Source organism: Neofelis nebulosa, chromosome 8 (genome assembly GCF_028018385.1).
Source record: "Neofelis nebulosa isolate mNeoNeb1 chromosome 8, mNeoNeb1.pri, whole genome shotgun sequence".
NCBI classification, from domain to species: Eukaryota; Metazoa; Chordata; class Mammalia; order Carnivora; family Felidae; genus Neofelis; species Neofelis nebulosa.
This window is the reverse complement of record NC_080789.1, coordinates 131686279-131705096: the sequence shown is the minus strand read 5'-3', so window position 1 is coordinate 131705096 and position 18818 is coordinate 131686279. Positions and strand designations below refer to the sequence as shown.

Sequence of the window (18818 nt, the reverse complement as noted above, 5' to 3'; positions counted from 1 at the left end):
GAACACCGTTTGCACGTAGGATTATTTCTGTACAATAAGAATCCTAGACTCCAGTTATAGGAGTCTTGACTCCTATATTAACTAGTATTGCCAGATAGTTTTCACTAACCATTGTAACAATTTATATGTTTAACACTAGTGTATTAAGGTACTTATCTCAGAAAGTGGATTTCCTAATTAAATGCTTTCCTCTAGGTTTCCAAGTTAGTTGGTACAAAGAAATTAAAAGGCAGACCAAGGCTGTGAATATTTCTTCAGTTTCATCTCTCATGAAGTGAATGTGGCCTTTTTGCTCCTCCAGCTCTTACGTACTCTCCTTAACCTGCCACCCAGTGCTCCCTGTGTGTGTTCCCCAGGTCAGTGGGTTGATTTTCATTGCAGATACAGGATATCTGCTATGGTCAGAGTGTTTGTGTGGCCCCCAAATTCATATGTTGACGTCTTGACTCCCAAAGATACTCGGTATTAGAAGGTGGGACCTTTAGGAGGTGATTTGGTCATGAAGGTGGAGCTTTCGTGAATGGCATTTGTGCCCTAATAAAAGGTACCCCAGAGAACTCCCTTGCCCCCTCTGCCATGTGAGGACACGGTGAGAAGGTGGCCATCTGCAGCCCAGAACCTGACCCTGCAGGCACCCTGATCTTGGCTTCCAGCCTCCAGAACTGTGAGAAATAAACTCCTGTTTATAAGCCACTCAGTATAAAGCCACTCAGTGTTTTGTTTTAGTAGCCCAGACAGACTAACTTAGTATCCCATTTTATTTATTTATTTATTTTTTATTTATTTATTTTTTAAATATTTATTTTTTTTAATTTTTTTTTGACATTTATTTATTTTTGAGACAGAGAGAGACACAGCATGAAGGGGGGAGGGGCAGAGAGAGAAGGAGACACAGAATCGGAAGCAGGCTCCAGGCTCCGAGCCATCAGCCCAGAGCCTGACGCGGGGCTCGAACTCACGGACCGTGAGATCGCGACCTGAGCTGAAGTCGGACGCTTAACCGACTGCGCCACCCAGGCGCCCCAGTATCCCATTTTAAACATGACTTAAACAAGGAGGCAAATGAATTATTTCAGAAGTCCTATGACATGGCAATTGTTGGGAAGTGTAGTAGGTCAGTGATGCTAGGACCCAAAAAGAGCTTCTCTGTGAACTTCTTGATTCTCCTCTCCAGGGTCCAAGTTCACCATAGTGGTTTCAAGCATCACGCCCTCCCACTGTCATATCCAGAAGCCAGAAGAAAGGAGATCCTGTCTCACATTCCTCTTGAAGAGCAGAGCAAACCTTCTCGGGAGCTCTCTGTCCCTTGTTGGTCAGGGGTGGGTCCCCCTCAGTGGCAGGGCGTTGGAATAGCCATGAGTGGTGGACTGGTCTGTAGGTACTGGCGTGGTTAGGGAGAAGTCCTCAAGGCACAGGGGCACTTAGTTTCTGAACAAATTGGAGGTTTTATTAATAGAGAAGTGGGGAAATGGGTATTGGGGTTTCCATAGCTCTTGACTCTTCATTCCTAATCTCCCATAACCTCCACATGCAGTACGTTTTTTTTCATTTCTGCGTTTCAGCTCTGTAAGGGATCTTGTTTACATTTTTAACTTAGTACGGAGTCTGGGCCTAATGAGTATGTATTGAGTGAATGAATGAATAAATGAACATGGTTACTTCACTCTCTTCCACGGTAGAGTCAAATGAATAGTATAGACCAAGGCTGATAACTGGGTTTATCTTGTTTGCCAACTCAGATCTGGTAATGGTTTCCTAGAGTGATGTGTTGAGAAGGATTCTGAGGCTGCATCCAGGGTTCAGTAAGAAAGAAAGCTTGGTTTGATTATTACTGTCTGTAGTGGGTTGGGAAAGGAGGCTGGTAACATCCATTTCTGATACAAGTGAGTCATTTTTTGCACATTTTTAGGTGCCTATAATATGAAATGGGTGCCGAGTGTGTTACTGAGATAACAAGATGGGTGGGGTATCCTACCTTGGGAATCCACGTTCAGTGGCCAAGTTAGATGTAAATAAATAGGTGTCTGGGTTTTTGTTTTTGTTTTTGTTTTTTAATAAAAGCATCCATATTCTGATAAGCATGTTTTTCAAGTTTAAATAATCACTGTAAGCTGCAGTAGAGGTGATACTTGAACTGGTCTCACAAATTGGGTCTGACTCAGGTGGTCTGACTCACTGCTTCCAAGAACTAATCTTGATTTGTTCCTTTCTGGTCTTGAGTTCTTTCTTTCCTGACCTGTCTCCCTTAAGGCAGAATAATAATAGACACCAGCTATTAAACACGTGTTGCGTATGTTCCTGATTTGAATCCTCACAACTCGAGAGTAGCCCCTCTCTTTTGGTTTTGTAGACGGGATAATGGTGCAAAGCTCTCGACTAACAGTGGGAGAACTGACACACTCAGACCATGTCTTTTTCCAAAGCCAGTGCTCTTAAGGGTTCCCATTGCTCTGTGCTGGAGGTGATACAGGAAATACAGAATAGTTCTAAATATTAGCATCATACTTTGACCATTCCAGTCATCAATGTTTAGAGCTATACCTTAGAAAGAAAGTCTAGTAAACTTGAGAATTTATACCTTCCGTCATCATTTACAGTGATCCGGTTTTGTGAGCTACCTCAGAGTAGGCATTGTGATAAGTCCTTCTAAGAACTATATGAAGACACTGATTATAAACATGATTTTTCAATGTATTTCATTATGCAATAAAAAAAACCTGATGTTTTAGAGTGGTAAAACACATTTTCAAGTTCGTTGAGTACCTTTTGTATGGTGGAGCAATATTAAAGATGATAATGTCATATTTAAGGATGTGTGGTGTTGAAAGAGATGCAAGGGAAAGAAAGGCTATATAGCTCCTTGAGCAGGGAACTCACAGGTGACAGTGTGTTAGCGTTCTCATTATACTCCAGGGTCTGGGTCTTAGCTTTGTGGATCTGGGAACTCTATTCTTGAGGATTACAGAGGACTGATTAAACTTTAGAGACCTGGGGTGCCTGACTGGCTCAGTAGGTCGTGCACACGACTCTTTCTTTATCCCAGGATTGTGAGTACAAGCCCCACGTTGGGCATAGAGCTTACTTGAAAAAAAAGGTAGGGAACTGATCTGCATTAACCAAAATCACACCAGATTGACTGATTGATTAAATTATTGATAAGTCCACGTGTCAGTTTCTTGATTTATAAAAGAGGATATGCCATTCCAGTGATTGCTGCCGTAACACTTAATTTATTACGCCCTCAAATTTGAATGGAACCACTGTTGGTAGCTTTGTATTTAACAATATACTTACACTAATTATTTCTTAAAAAGATGCTATCTCCACCTTTCTGTTATGATATTTGAAGATTTAGTTTTCCTACACCCTCGAGATCTTCATTACAGCTTTTGGTTAAATCACTAGTCAGTGGTCACAATGTTATGATGTTACTGTTGGCTGCTGAGCCACGTTGTGTACTATGATGACCTTTTTAAAAAAAAAATTATTTTTTGTACTTTTTTTCTTCTTAAGTTTATTTTGAGAGAGGGCACACGTGCAAGCAGGGGAGGGGCAGAGAGAGAGAGAGAGAGAGAGAGAGAGAGAGAGAGAGAGAGAGAATCACATGCAGACTCCACGCCATCAGCACCGAGCCCGACTCGGGGCTCGATCCCACAAACTATGTGATCATGACCTGAGCCCGAGATCACCCAGGCGCCCCAGCCTTTTCTTTTTTTATAACCTTGTTTTCTCTGGAACTACTAGCCAGCTTCGTTAAATTTACTTAATTCCCATATGTCTGTCACTAATACTTAGTAATTTTTCCAGAAAACAGGGCGTAAGCCTGTTAGCTGTTTCTCTAAACACTTCAGGACATTTCAGATCCAGCGGGTCCATTTTCCTTTCCCAGATTCATTTTAGCAGTCCATCTTCCTGTTCCAGTCTGGCAGCTCTTCAGGGCTAGTATACAGTTGTTACCTTGGAACTTTCCTATTCTGTGCCCGATTTTCTTTTCCTTGGATATCACGTTTTTGGGTCTCTTGATTTACCCGTTTTATTGAAGCACATGCTCTAAAATGCATAGGAAGAAAAACTTGGAGTCTTTTCATACCTGGAAAAAGTTTTTATTTTACTCTGGATTTTTTTGAGGGGGTAAATTGGCTTAGTATGGGATTTTAGGCAGAGTATTCCCCTGTGATTTTGAAGGCATGGTCTACTATCTTCCATAAAGTCCCATGTCATTCTGATTTGTGTTCCTTTATTGTGGCTTGGTTTTCTTTATGAATGTTTTTGAGAATTCCTCTTTCATGTTTTTACATTTCACAATAGCCCTCTGTATTGCCCAAACGTATTGACTTAAAAACAATGAACACTTTGTCAGTGATTGCGTCGCTGGGTGTTGAGAGTTCTCCTTGGGTCTCTCACTTCCTGCTTACCTTGCTAGCAGAGGCACTGATGCCTTTTATTCTTGTTATCTTTTCAAGGATGTTTATATAGCAGAGAGCCTTGGAAGGTAGAGATAGCAGCTCCCTCTCTAGCACAGAACAGGATTTTTATTGTCTAGGACAGGTGAAGACAGTGTTTCTGCCCTTGGGTCAGAGACCGAACCGGTTTACCTTGTAGAAGACGTGATTCCCTAAGTTCAGGGTTCCTCAGTTGTGTTGCAAACCTGGGCCACACCTTGACCTCCCACGGGACTAGACGGGCTAGAGGGAACTGATGCCCATACTTCCTGACACTGGATGAGTCTTCTGTTGGTCTTGCTAAGGCATTCTTGTCGCTGTCATCATTTGGTGGTTCTGCTAAGATGGCCTCGCTCATGTGTCTGGCAGTTGATGTTGGGTTTCTCTTCCCATGTGGACTCTCATCTCAGAAAGACTACCCTTCTGGGGGAGGGGCCGGGGTGCGCCTGGGTGGCTCAGTCAGTTAAGCATCAGACTCTTGATTTTGGCTCAGGTCATGATCTCATGATTTGGGAGTTCGAGCCCCATGTCGGGCTTTGTGCCGACAGCCTGGAGCCTGCTTGGGATTCACTCTCTCCCTCTCTCTCTGCTTGTCTCCCCCCCTCCCCAAATAAATAAATAAATAAATATTAATTTTTTTTTTTTTTTTTAAAGAAGAAAGACTACCCTTAGTTACTTTGCATAGGGTTGGCAGCATTCCAAATGTGAGAGTGGAGGCTGTAAAGGCTTCTGACACCTTGAATTACGTGCTGTCACTTGTGCTACATTTTGCTGATTACAAGGAATCTTGATGCCAGTTTAAATGAAAGGAATGGGGAAATAAATGCCATTATTTGATGGCAAGTGTGGCATAGTCGCCCTGCAGATGAGCATATCAGACTAGATGGCAAGAATTATTGTGGCCATCTTTGCATAGCATTTAAGGTTTTTTTCCTCCATTCTCTATGCTGTGTACTTGGTGAGCCCTTTCATTCTAGAGACCTATTTTTCAGTTCGGGGACATTTAAAAATACTGTATCTTTGATAATTTTTTCTTATTTTCTTGTTTCTCTTTTTTGAACTCCTATTATTTAGATATTGGATCTTGCTGGGTTCTCTGAATTTTATCATTCCTTCTCTGTTACCTGTTTCTTTGTCTTCTTGGTTCTCCTTTCTGGGAAATTTCCTTCATTTTGCCATATTCATGCTATTGAATTTTTAAATTTCAGCTACTTGGGGCACTTGGGTGGCTCATTCAGTTAAGCATCTGACTTCGGCTCAGGTCATGATCTCGCAGTCTGTGAGTTCGAGCCCCACATTGGCTCTGTGCTGACAGCTTGGAGCCTGGAGCCTGCTTTGGATTCTGGGTCTCTCCCTCTCTCTGCCCCTCCCTGCTTGCTTGCTCTCTCTCTCTCTCTCTCTCTCTCTCTCTCAAAAATAAACATTAAGAAAAATAAAGGCAACTAAATTTCAGCTACCAGATTTAAATTTCTACAGGTTCAATCCTGTCCTCTGTTCCTTCTGGTCTTCTCTTGTGGATGCAGTATCTTTATTTTTAAGGATATTAATGATTTAAAAAATATTTTTCCTTTTAAAAAACTTTTTTTTTTTTCATCTTGGAGCCTTTCTTTAGTTTTCTAATGATTCTAGGCCTTTTATTCATATTTGAGAGTGAGGGGGACACACACACACACTTGGAAACTTTGTAAAAACCGGGTGGGGCTCGCTAAGAGTGCCAGCAATGAGCAGAAATTGATGGAAGTTTCCCGGAAAGATCTACAGGTCTTTCCTCTGGGGTGGTTGAGTTTCTACAGAGAAGAATGTTGTAACCTGTGTGTGTTCTGGGAGCAGAGTGGGAGGAAGGGGACTAGGGGCCTCACTGTTAGTGTGACTTTCACAAGGCTGCTTGTCGCACTCTAGCACTTTACCCTCGTATTCCTCCGGGGCAGTATGGACCTGAGTCCTTACCCTCTTTGGTTCATGGAGAGGATTAGTTGTTTTGGTGTGCAGGGTGAGGAAGGCTACGTGTATCTTACTGTCCCTTCTGTGGACTTCACACAAGCAACCTACCTGTTTGTAGCCCAGAACTTCGGTCTCGTCATCAGGGGTACTTCTAGCTTCTCCCTTTTGCTCGCTGGGTTGTCCTCCTCATTGGCTTTCTGTTTTCCAAAGTTCTGTTGCTGTCCCTTTTCTGCAGCTGTCTCTTCTTTGATCCCTTTTTTCCTTGAGAGTTTTCCTATCATTTTAGTGGGGTTTCCGGAGGAGCATAGGGATAGATAAATGCCCCTGGTCAACCAGCAGCCTCCCTTTCCCTTCTTCTTATAGTTTCTTGGTACAGATCCTGTGCTGGTTCTTGTTTGGATTATTATTTGTTTTCATTGACGTGGTGAGTTCTTCGTAGGCCAGTTATTTGTGGTTTAGTGTTGATGAGAGACCAAAGCAGTGTTATTCCTTCTGAGTGTTTTCAGCCTTTGCTTTCTCCCTAGGCAATGAGGATTGGCTACTAGGTGGTCCGTTTCCACCTGTGCTGTGCTCGCCAGCTGCTTCAAAGGAGGCACGTCAAGTCTTTCGTTCCCTGTCTCCCCCCCCACACGTTTCCGTGGTGCCAGTCAAGGTCCAGGGCAATACCTGACCCCAGCCCACACACTCTTTTCTTACTAGGTAGAGAAAGATTCTTGATTTTGCCTCTCAGGGGGACCCGCTCTTCGGTAGAACAGCTCTTCCGATGATTCCTTTTGCCTTCTTCATCTCACTTGATCTTCCTCGTCTGTGGCAGCACTTTCTCGTATATCGGGATTCAGAGTTGTAGATGACTGCTAGTGTCCTTGGAGTTGGAGGTTGAATTTTTCTTTTCTGTGGTTCTAGTGACGTATGAGAAGAGGGCAGGAAGTTTGTATTCTTTTTATTTTGTATTGGTTTTTCTCTCTAAAAAAATGAACTTTTCCTAACATTATCCTCCAATTCTGAGGCTGTCTTTTTATTTTTATTTTAGAGAAAGAGAGCGAGCAAGCATGTGGCAGGGGAGAGGGGCAGAGGGGGAGAGAGAATCTCAAGCAGGTTCCACACTTGGCATGGACCCCAACGTGGAGTCATGACCCTGGGATCATGACCTGAGCCAAAATTGAGAGATGCTCAACCAACTGAGCAAACCATACCCTCTCCCTTTTCAAATATATATTGAGTATGACTGAACTGAGGACTACATACATGGTACTGAAGCCTTTTTCTTGCTTAATTTTTGTTTTATGTTCTTCTAGGGAAGATCCACCAACATGTTCTCAGCCAGACAGTGATGATGAAGCAGAAGAAATACAGGTTGGTTCAGAATAAAACAGCCCATTCTATCATTTCAGTGAGCCCTGAAATGGTTCTCATATTTACATCTTAGCCTATGTTTGGTAAAGTGAGAAATTACATGAAAATCTCGCTTTGACATGTACTTTGTTTTCAGGAAAAGATGTCTCTTATTTATGTATCATTTTTATTTTTTTTTTTTAAATTTTTTTCAACTTTTTTTTTTTTTTTTTTTTTTTTTTTTTATTTATTTTTGGGACAGAGAGAGACAGAGCATGAACGGGGGAGGGGCAGAGAGAGAGGGAGACACAGAATCGGAAACAGGCTCCAGGCTCCGAGCCATCAGCCCAGAGCCTGACGCGGGGCTCGAACTCACGGACCGTGAGATCGTGACCTGGCTGAAGTCGGACGCTTAACCGACTGCGCCACCCAGGCGCCCCTATGTATCATTTTTAGATGGAGCATTGCTTTGGGGAAGCCCAGTGCACTATCCACATTTAATACTTTGTTTCTGTCCTCTCCGTGCAGTGGTCGGACGACGAGAACACGGCCACGCTAACGGTAAGAGCAGAGCTGTGCCAGCCGGGGCTCAACCTCACGCTGTCACCTGGGATGTTTCGGGATTTCAATGCGGATCTCGATGGATTCCCATTTACTTATTTTTCTCGTTGGCTTTTATTTATTAAGGTGCATAGTTGGTGCTATGACTTGTTTCTCTTAAGCTCTGAAAGAAGTCATCAAGCCTAACATTAAACTTTGACGTTTCCCAGATCTGTGGAACCTAAAGTGAAATCTCTGTTCACTTATTCAAATATATTTAAATGGCATAAAAATTACAGTTCCTTTCAGGTGAGAGTAATGTGTGGCTTTAACCAGTATCTTGTATCAAAATGTGGAAGTGGATTGAGTATTATGGAGTCTTTGAGGATAAGAATGCTGTTGTCTAAGTCAACTTGAAATATATTTTTAATAAAAATATTTTTAAAGGAATGAGTGAAGTAAAACACGTATTTCTAAAAATGTAGTAGGTAAATGAAACTTCTTATACTGTGAGACAAGAGAAATTTTTATCAAATTCTCTGCTAATAGACGTAAAGGCACAACAAAGGAAACTAGTTTTAGGGGAGGTTATATTCTGATACAATTCTAAATAAGAAGATACTTTTGTTTATTTCAACAGAAGAGACCTGGTATATATAGTACAAGCAAAGTAACTGGAGGTGCTTAAACCAGTGTATTTCCTTAGGTATAAAAAGCATGCCATTATATGCAGGAAGGGAAAGTTTCTATGTTTTCCTTTTACTCTGGATGTCATGCAGGTCAGTCACTCTCTGTTCATGACAGTCCTGTTCAGTTAAACATACATGGTAGTTATCTACCATATTTAGGGCACTGTAGTGAGTTCCGAGCAAAGGTGAATTTGGGTTGCTTCCTTTCCATTAGGGAGTTTATAAGCCAGCAGGGAAAGATGCCTCACTTTGGGGGTAGATGGCAAAGTGCTGTCAGAACAGACAACAGTTAAAATGTGTAAAGGGAGAAATGATATTTGACCTGGACCCTGAAAAGGTTAAGGATTATCAGTTCTAACTCCTGTTATCTAATAGATGGATAGATTGGGAAATTACTAACTTACATGTGTGTATATCTACCAGACTCTGTTCTCCAAGGCCTGGGAGCTGTCATGTAGTGATATCATGGCAGCAGTGAGCACACCAAGTGTTTTGATCGTGGTTTCTAGATACCATTCTCCACTGAAAGAAATAGAAGCTCCTTGAAGAAAGTCAAGACCAGGGGTCAGAAAGTGAAGATGAACCTGTGACAGCTTGTGTCAGAAAGTAAGCAGGAGGCAGACCTGACTAGAAGGACCCAGAGGCCAGCTTGAATAGGCCAACCCCCCGGCCAGATAGCGGAGTCTCAAAACAGGGACGTTAGTGAAGTGTCACCATTTATTAAAATGAGAGTCTGTGATCCCATACTGACAAACAAATGGTTATATTAACTAAACGGAGCAGAGGGGAAAACCCTTCAGAGTAGAAAAGGCACCAAATCACAAATGTAGAAGGAATTACAGACTTGGAAATCACCATTTGGCAATGATCATAGTAATTGCTGGGGTAGATGTTAAAGCCATTGAGTGAATATTTGGTGAGAAAGAGGATATTTAAATATTCTCAAAGTATTTCCACCAAAATTACTTATTAATTATAAAGAGGAAAATGGTAACTTTACAGAGGAAAGACATGGCAGCCAAGTGATCAAAGTTAACCTTGTCAGTGATGGGACAAACCGACATTGTGTGCCTCCTGATACAATACACTAAGGACACATCACCTGCCAAAAATCCATAACCTAAATCTAATCATGAGGAAGCATCCAGCATACTCAACTCTTTGGAAATTATACAGAATAACTGCTTTGTACTCTTCAAAAACGTCAAGGTCATGAAAGATAACAACAGGAAGAAGGATTAAAGGATATTGAAGAGATAAAACAGCTAAATGTAATCAATGGCAACCTGATCCTCGGTCAGAAAAATTTTTTCTTTTGCTATAAAAGACATTATTGGGGAAATGGGCACATTGTGAATAAGATCTGCAGATGAGATGATGGTATTCTGTCATTGTTAGCTCCTCGTTTTGATAATTTTGTAGGTTATATAAAAGAATGTTACTGCTTTTTAGGAACCATACTGAAGTATTTAGGGGTAAAAAGGCATTGGGACTTCTACTTACTTTAAGAATGTAAGAAAAAAAGTTTGTTTTATGTGTGCATATGTATAAATAAATGCATATATCTGCATAGATCTATAAGAGAGAGATTTGGGGCAGGGAAGGATAAAACAAACATGGTAAATGCTTGGGTGAAGAGTATCTGGAAATTCTGATTATTCTTCTCTTAAGCCTTCTGAAGGACTGAAATCATTTCAAAATAAAAAGTCACTAAAGGGATTGGCTTTCACTGGCTGGAACTAGATGTTGTTGGGCAGGGGAGCATTCATAGTAGCACACTCTTAGTGGAGGAATGTGAGCCAAGGTCCAAGGGCAGGTAATACATGGTATTGGCGAATGGTAATAGTCCATTAATCTAGATACAAAGACATGGAACTAAAAATTAAAACACAGTCCAGGTGCGTAAATCTCAAAAGCGAGAGCTGTTTGCTGAAGGTATACATATCAATGACAGCAGTTAGGTTAAATTTTTTAAATGCTATAATTCATGGTCAGTCACATGTATCATTAATTATAAAATCATGACTCTGGAAGAATATGCCTGAGTCTGTAATGCTGGTTGCCTTTGGGGAGGGGGAAGGGTTAGGATTAGGATTAGGGAAGAGAGTGAGGAGGTAAGGAACTTCATTTGTATTGTCACTTTGTTCCCTTAAGAGATTTAAACGCCTGGGTTAAGTATTGTTGAATACTTAATACTTTGAACAATTCAAATTGTTGAATATATGGGTCCAGGAACATGAATATATATTTTTTTTGTATATTTTAAACATTTCATGATTTAAAAAAAATATAAGAAGAAATATCCTTTCTTAATGGGTATGGTAGGTGTAGTTGGAAAGACAGGAGAGTTTGGATCACAGAAAGTCCACAGATATGATAAAAAAGAGTAGATTTTACCTCACAACAGGAACCTTTACCCAGAAAACTGAGGTGTTTTGCATATTTAAAATCGACTCACTGAGCGACAGCTTAAAATGATCTGTTGACAGATAATTTTCAGAAAAAGGTAGAATCATGGCTCCCATATAGAAATAAAACTCTTTGACACATGTTGAAGGTTTTATTTAACTCTTGAGGGAGCTAGGCAGATATTTTAACTGGTTCCAAAGGGAAACCAAAGAAGAGACACCTTTGTAGATTAGAAATACTGAAATGAATATGTAAATGAGGCATGATTGGTTTTGCCTCCTTCAAGGGTGGGAGGAAGACTGCTGGATTTCTCTCAGCCAGGATAGAATTTGTGTGTCCAAGAGAAGTACTTTTCATTGTCATCATTTACCTGCAATTCACCAAGTCGTAAAGCGGCTCGTCGACCTGGCTACAGTCAGATAATCCAGGGGGTGCGCTGTGGGTGCACAATATGGTTTTCCACGAAGCACGCGTTTGTCTTCACAGTATGGAAACTTTTCATAATTTAAATTTGTTTTTGGATCCTGATAGCAGGATTTCCTAAAGTGGAATAATTTGAGGATTTGAGGAACTCTGTCACCTCTTAAAATATAATACGTAAATACAAAGCAATCTGAACTGTTACGGGTTAGGAAAATTAAATTGTCTTGTCTTTGAAGATTGAATCCCTTCATGTTATAAAATTTGTATAACTGCCATTCATCGAAAATATTGCTACAGCAGATTTTTGAGAAGCGTTTTTATGGATAGAACCCTGGCGAGCCATATTAGCAACTTCAGGGAACCGTAAGGAAATTACTGGCTTAATAGATATCCTGATTGCTTCTCAATGGGGAGAGGCCAATGGAAAATAAAGGACTCAAGGCTGTTACTCATTTTGAAAGCCTCTCTGAATGGCTGCAGTTTAATTTCCTGTGTCTAAACTGAAGGTGTCCGAAAAAATGGATGCGGTGGCACATACGAAAGATGCTGCCAGCCGGTCTAGAAGTCCAGACCTCTGTAGCATAAGGAAGGGAGTCCAGCCTGCTCTCCCTTCTTTACTCACTAGCCTGTTGCTTAAAGCTGGTTTCTAGTTTGGGGAATAGGCCACCATTTTTTTTAAATGACATTTTTTTGGTGTGTTTTCCACACTCTTGACACAGTTTGCTCCCTGTCGCAACTGGATTAGATGATGGGGGTCAACAGAAGCCATTTGGTTCTTGTTGCAGTGTGCAGTTGAGCTAATTCTAGACCCATTCTAACTTTTCCCCCCTCTGGAAGAACTGGTCGTTACTGGACTTTTTCAGAATTTGCAGTTGCCCAGTAGGGGGCGGCAAATATAAACGGATAACGTGCCCATAGCGAATCTGTTCATATTTTCGTATTCTGTCCCCTGCAGGCTCCACTTCCACGTCTGTTACTCCCCTTTTCTCTACTCGTGTCCAACTACTCCCTAGCTAGTGACATAAGGCTCATGGCAGAGCATTCCTTCACACATTTTGGACATTTTGATTACTTGCTTATATAAAATACACATTTTAAAATCAGCCAAAAAGGAAAGAACATTTTAACTTAACCAAGGTCCTATTTTTGAGTGTGTTTCTATTAAAACTTGTCTGGAAATAGCGGTGTTTAAATATGGCTAAGCACATCATTTATTTCTCATTCTTATGAAGCCTTTTGAGGCTATGTCCAAGAATCTTTTCCTCTAGATGGAAAGGCTTCTGGCCCTTTAAATGGGAGGTGTTATTTCTGAACGTTGGAATATGTGTACAGGTGACATTTCATCTGTCTCTTTTCACTTCATAACTGTGGGTTCTGTAGATGTGAAGAGAACCATTCAGTCCTTCCTCACATCCCCAGATGCCTCGTGATGTCTGTCTTTTTAGCTATGTGGGCTTCGATGGTTTTAGAAAGTGCCATCTGGGCGCTTGTTATTATTTCCCCCCCCCCCCTTTCTGGTAAATATTTGATCATTGATTTTATTTGGCTCAGTTCAGAAATTCTGATAGTACTTTGTATTCCAACTTTTAACACGCTTAATTGTTTGAGATTTTGATCTTGTTTTCTATATTTATTGTGACGTTATTGACATGCCCAAATGCTTTCTTCTTTCTCCATAGGCACCAGAATTTCCCGAGTTCACCACTAAGGTCCAAGAAGCTATCAATTCCCTGGGGGGCAGTGTATTTCCTAAGCTTAACTGGAGTGCCCCAAGGGTAGGAACACATCAGTAAATCTCTCACTGTTTGAAATATTCTTTGTTTTGCTATTTCTTTCTTTTTATATCCCCCACAGATATAATTTTATTCCTAATTCTAGGGAAAATACTGTGGAATTTATTTTTATTTTCCTCCTCCTATTTTCCTGATTTAGCACTTCCCTGGGTTTGTAAAATACTATATATTTTGCCAGAAGACAGTTGCAATCTCTCATGTTGCTGATCATGCTAGAAATCTGAGGAAATCCATTCTCTGCCCCTTTTCAAAACTTCAGCTGTTCACAGTGTAACGGGAAATTTTCTCTTTTGAAAAGTACCGAAAATTAAAACACAAGACCAGGGCACCTGGGTGACTCAGTCGGTTGGGCGTCTGACTTGGGCTCAGGTCATGATCTCACGGTTCGTGGGTTTGAGCCCCATGTTGGGCTCTGTGCTGACAGCTCACAGCCTGGAGCCTGCTTGGGATTCTGTGTCTCCCTCTCTCTCTGTCCCTCCCCTTGTCTCTCTCTCCTTCAAAATAAACATTAAAAAAAAAATTAAAATGTCAAAACACCTAAAAAATAGAGCCGTTTGGGAAATCAACAGACATTTTCTTAAATTCTGTTTTATTATAATAGTGCATTGACAAGATTTATTTATTTTTTTTATATTTATATTAAGTTTTGTGGAAAAATTTGTTCTTTTTTCTAATCCAATAGAAAACAACTATGTCAGCAAAGCTCCTTTAAGGAATCAAAGACTTATTTACATTTTCAAAAATCATCCCATGTGCCTATCTTTGCTTATTCTAAAGTGAAAGATAAATTCTACCTCATCTAGCCTGTAGTTTTACTTACTAAAATTAGTTACACATGTATAGAATTAAAATTTTTTATACAATTTAAATTTTTAAAAGATCTATATGCTTGCTTCCCAAATAAGCAGATCCTAACATTTCTTTTTCTTCACCATTTCTTCCTCTTCAGAGCCAACTGCTTTCACATATTTCAGTGCGTTCTTTTGTTATTGTCCTCTACTTTATTCTTTAGCTGTAGCTATAATACCCATTATTGCTGCCCATTTGGGAATGAGAAGATTATGCTCATTCCTCTCTTCCCCATTGTTTTATATTCCATTCTCCTTCTTCGAGTAATAGCATGTTTTCATTAGGTCAGGACTCCCTGTTTCTCCTGTTAGGGTAACACAGACACTGTATGCACATCTGATACATGCTTCACAAGATGACGTAGTTTTCTTTTTTTTTTTTTAACGATTATTTATTTTGAGAGAGAGCTCATGCGTATGCATGCATGGAGGGGCAGAGAGAGAAGCGGGGAGAGAATCCCAAGCAGGCTCTTCAGTGTCAGCGTAGAGCCTGATGTGGGGCTCGATTTCACAAACCTTGGGACATCACGACCTGAGCCGAAATCAAGAGTCAGATGCTTAGCCCGACTGAGCCACCCAGGCACCCCAGGATGACGCAGTTTTCTTACTCAACCTTTTGTTTTTCCTGGAGTTCATGGTTTTCTACGCATAAACCGTTGTTTCAGTGGAGGGAAATCTATGGTCAGTGTACCATTTTCAACTAGAAGCTCATCATCTTTTTCATTGGGGGAAATTATAAAGAAGCTATTATAACGAAGTCATTGAGACTCATTTGTAGTTTGTATGTGAACAGAAATTTGAATCATTCCTTACTGCTGAACTGGGCTGAGGCTTTCCCCTTAAGATGGGTATATTATTTTGGTTTTGAGTTATTCATTTGTTCATTTATATTTTATTTTCTCTGTGCCTACCATGTGCCACTGCTTTCTTTCACGTAGTGTGGATAATTTTTGGATAGTTTTTTGCAAACATTAATTTTCTTAAAATCACATTCCTGTCCTGTGTCTGATCTATGGGAGAAGTATGCTGTGTAAGTGACTTAATTATTCTGTCCTTTTTAGGCATGTTCTGCTAAGCTTTGTGCCTCCCATGCCTGCTCTTGTTACCTTTTTTTTTGGTTCATGTGTGTGAGACATTCACCGTGTAAAGCTGTGATGGTGCAGATTGATAGATATGGGTCTAAACTCCAGTCCTCACAGTTCAGGTGTCCCAGCTGTCACTGCCCAGAAACAAGAAGAGAGAAAGGTTCTCCTTTTTCTTAGAGAGTAGCTGGTCAGACTCTTTACACCTTGATCGTTGAGCTGAAGTGTCAGATTTCTAATATTTCCTCACCCCTCTTTTCATCATCGGCGAGAAAAGCACAGGGAAGTGCTTGCGCCTGAGCGGGATGGTGAGGACCTGTGTGTTTGTAACCCAGCGTCCCCCATGCAGCGGCCCCGCTCTTTACTGTTTAGAAGTATAATTTGAAATTGGACAGTACAGCTAAAATGTCTTACCTCAACTTTTTCTGTAAACGTAATGTGCATTGTTGATTCTGTGTATAGGCCTGAGCTTCATTCATAACAACTAACTTGGAATGTACCCTAAGTAGCATGTGTTTTGTCATTTAGGATGCGTACTGGATAGCAATGAACAGTTCTCTGAAATGTAAAACCCTCAGCGACATCTTTCTGTTGTTCAAGAGCTCTGATTTCATCACTCGTGACTTCACTCAGCCGTAAGTATGTCTCTTGATCTCCCATGTCAGTAGGTTCAGTACTTGTGAGAAGTTTTCTGAAGGCGAAATGCCATTACTTCTAGTACTGTTAAAAACAGCAGTTCCATAGAACAGACCTATTAAAGCAAACCTTCCTTTTCCTTTGATAGTAAATGCTCCACAGTGAATATTCCTAAATATCAAGGGCTTTCTTTATATCTGCTTATTAAGTATTTTGATAATTTTTTTATTGAAAACCAATATATGCTCATCATAGAAAAACAAAATTAGGGATTCGAGCTAAACAAAGGAAAGTAAGCACCCATGATCTCACCACAGTTGGTTTTATATACTTCCAGAATTCTTCCTTTGCGTACGTCTAATAAGGATATGCCTGTCCCTAACCATATTCTGATTTTTTTTTTAAAGACAGAAATGGGACCATGTAGTTCACACCGCTTAGTAGACTGCAGTGTATAATTAACATCTTTATGTGTCATTAAATACTTGTGTATGTCATTGTTTAAAATTACCTTAATGGTATTCCACTGGATAGCTATGGCATAATTTGTTTGATCAGCCCTCTATTTTTATATAGTCCTGCTATGAATATCCCTGTGCTAAATTTTTGTGCATGTTCCTAATTTTTTTTTTTTTTAGAATAAATTTCTGGAAGTGGAATTGCTGTTTTCCTTTCTTTGCCGGTTAATTCTGTAACTAAAGAACTTGACCCTGTGCTGTCTTTATCATAGGCAGGTAATGCACCTGCACTGTTGACCTGTCGGTGGGCTCTTTATACTCTTGTTCTGTCACCAAATAGTAGGTATTCTAGATTTTCCATCCTACCCACCTTTTTTTTTCTTTTTTCTTTTTTTTTTTTTTAATGTTTATTTATATTGGGGTGGGGGGGAGAGAGAGACAGACAGACAGACAGACAGACAGACAGACAGACACAGACTGCTCACAAGCAGGGGAGCGGCAGAGAGAGGAGACAGAGTCTGAAGCAAGCTCCAGGCTCTGAGCTGTCAGCACAGAGCCCGATGTGGGGCACGAACCCATGAGCTGTGAGATCATGACCTGAGCCAAAGTCAGTCGCTTCAATGACTGAGCCGCCCAGGCGCCCCTTCCATCCCTCCCATCTTAAACCAGTCAATTCACTTAAACTAATACTTAAACTGACCTCTCACGTGAAGTGTCTCACAAAATCCAGCAACTAAGCAGGTGAGCAGGGGTGCAAACACGGTGTGCACTTGGCCACTTCTTGCCCATCTGTCCGTGTAGTTCACCCTGCCCATTCACCCCATTTCAGCCTCAGATCTTTTTTTGAGGAACCTGGAACCAAACAATAAATTCATTGCACGTCGGTTGTGTATCTACCCTTTTATATCTGAGTTCGGTACCTCAGACATTGACTTTAGTATTACAGTCATCAAAGAAATGAAATTCAGTAATAATAAATGATTGTGATTATGTTGTAATGTTATTACAAAGGGGTTTTACCTGTATTGATATTTTTGGTTCATCTACAGAAGAAAGCTTCGTATTGTTTTGATATTTCATTGTCCACCTTTTATGATCATGTTGGCACAGATACTACTAGGTGTTTGGTGGCCCTTGTTTTAGTAATAATGCAGTGGCATTTCCGTTCCAGGAGAGACCCTCTGGTTAGAGGAAGTGATGGCTATCTTCTTTGTCCATTATAAAGCCTTTTTTTTTTTTTTTTAAAGTAGGTTTCATGCCCAGCGTGGAGCCTAACGCAGGGCTTGCAGTCATGACCCTGAGATCAAGACCTGAGCTGAGATCAAGAGTCAGACGTGGGGTACCTGAGTGTCTCAGTCCGTTAAGCATCCGACTTCGGCTCAGGTCATGATCCCATGTTTGTGGGTTCGATCCCCGCATCAGGCTCTGTGCTGACATCTCAGAGCCTGCAGCCTGCTTAAGATTCTAGGTCTCCCTCTCTTTCTGCCCCTCCCTCTCTCTCTACCCTTTCCTTGCTGTCTGCCCCTCCCCTGCTCGTGCTCTGTCTCTCAAAACATAAAATAAAAACTTAAAAAAAATTAAGTCGGATGCTTAACCAGCTGAGCCACCCAGGCACCCCCATTATAAATCTTTTTGATATCTAATGCTTTAAGTAAAGAGGTCTTAAAATACGTTACATTAAAAAATGCTCTGTACCTGTTAGTTCTTCAGATACAGGCTTTCATGTACCTTTAATACTAGTTGCGTTGAGAGTATGAGGACATCTTTTCCTTTCCAAAAATAATTGTAAGTCACTTTTAATTCTCTGTGGCTAGTGGTGTTTTATATCACCTTTGCAGTTTGCTGAACTGCTGCTTCTTCCCAGCTCACCTCTCTCTCTCCTTGTGCATGAATGTAACTGGGACTCCAGTAGAAGATGGAAATACCCGTCAGTTGTTTTGTATTCTGTACTCTTTGATTTTTGCATGAGGGGGAAGTAAAGTCAGCAAGTGAATTTGAGGCCCCGGATTAAGAGCGTTTACCCGAAGAATACCAGCCTTCTCTTAGTCTAAATAATTGAGAGTCGGCAGGAGCAAACCCCAAGCACAGAGCTTGCAGCCTTTCATCTGGGTGGCTCTGAGTCATCACCCATTTCTGGAAACGTTTGTCGGTAGTAAGCTGCATGCCAGTAAGTCTTGTCACTGCGCAGAAATCTTTATTGACAGGATCTCCACCGAAAAATGAAC

General features: G+C 40.8%; 1 protein-coding gene across 5 annotated transcripts in view; it reads left to right on the top strand.

Annotated features, from left to right (window-relative positions):
* The window catches only part of CDC123 (cell division cycle 123), a 58336-nt gene that overhangs the window by 9919 nt on the left and 29599 nt on the right, over positions 1–18818 (top strand). For 3 of the 5 annotated variants that reach the window (XM_058681904.1, XM_058681906.1, XM_058681903.1), the window contains 4 exons: positions 7679–7736; positions 8244–8276; positions 13456–13551; positions 16028–16134. In XM_058681904.1, the coding sequence (XP_058537887.1) occupies positions 7679–7736; positions 8244–8276; positions 13456–13551; positions 16028–16134 (294 nt within the window). The remainder of the gene's footprint in view (positions 1–7678; positions 7737–8243; positions 8277–13455; positions 13552–16027; positions 16135–18818) is intronic. The other 2 variants (XM_058681907.1, XM_058681905.1) reach the window with 1 other exon arrangement.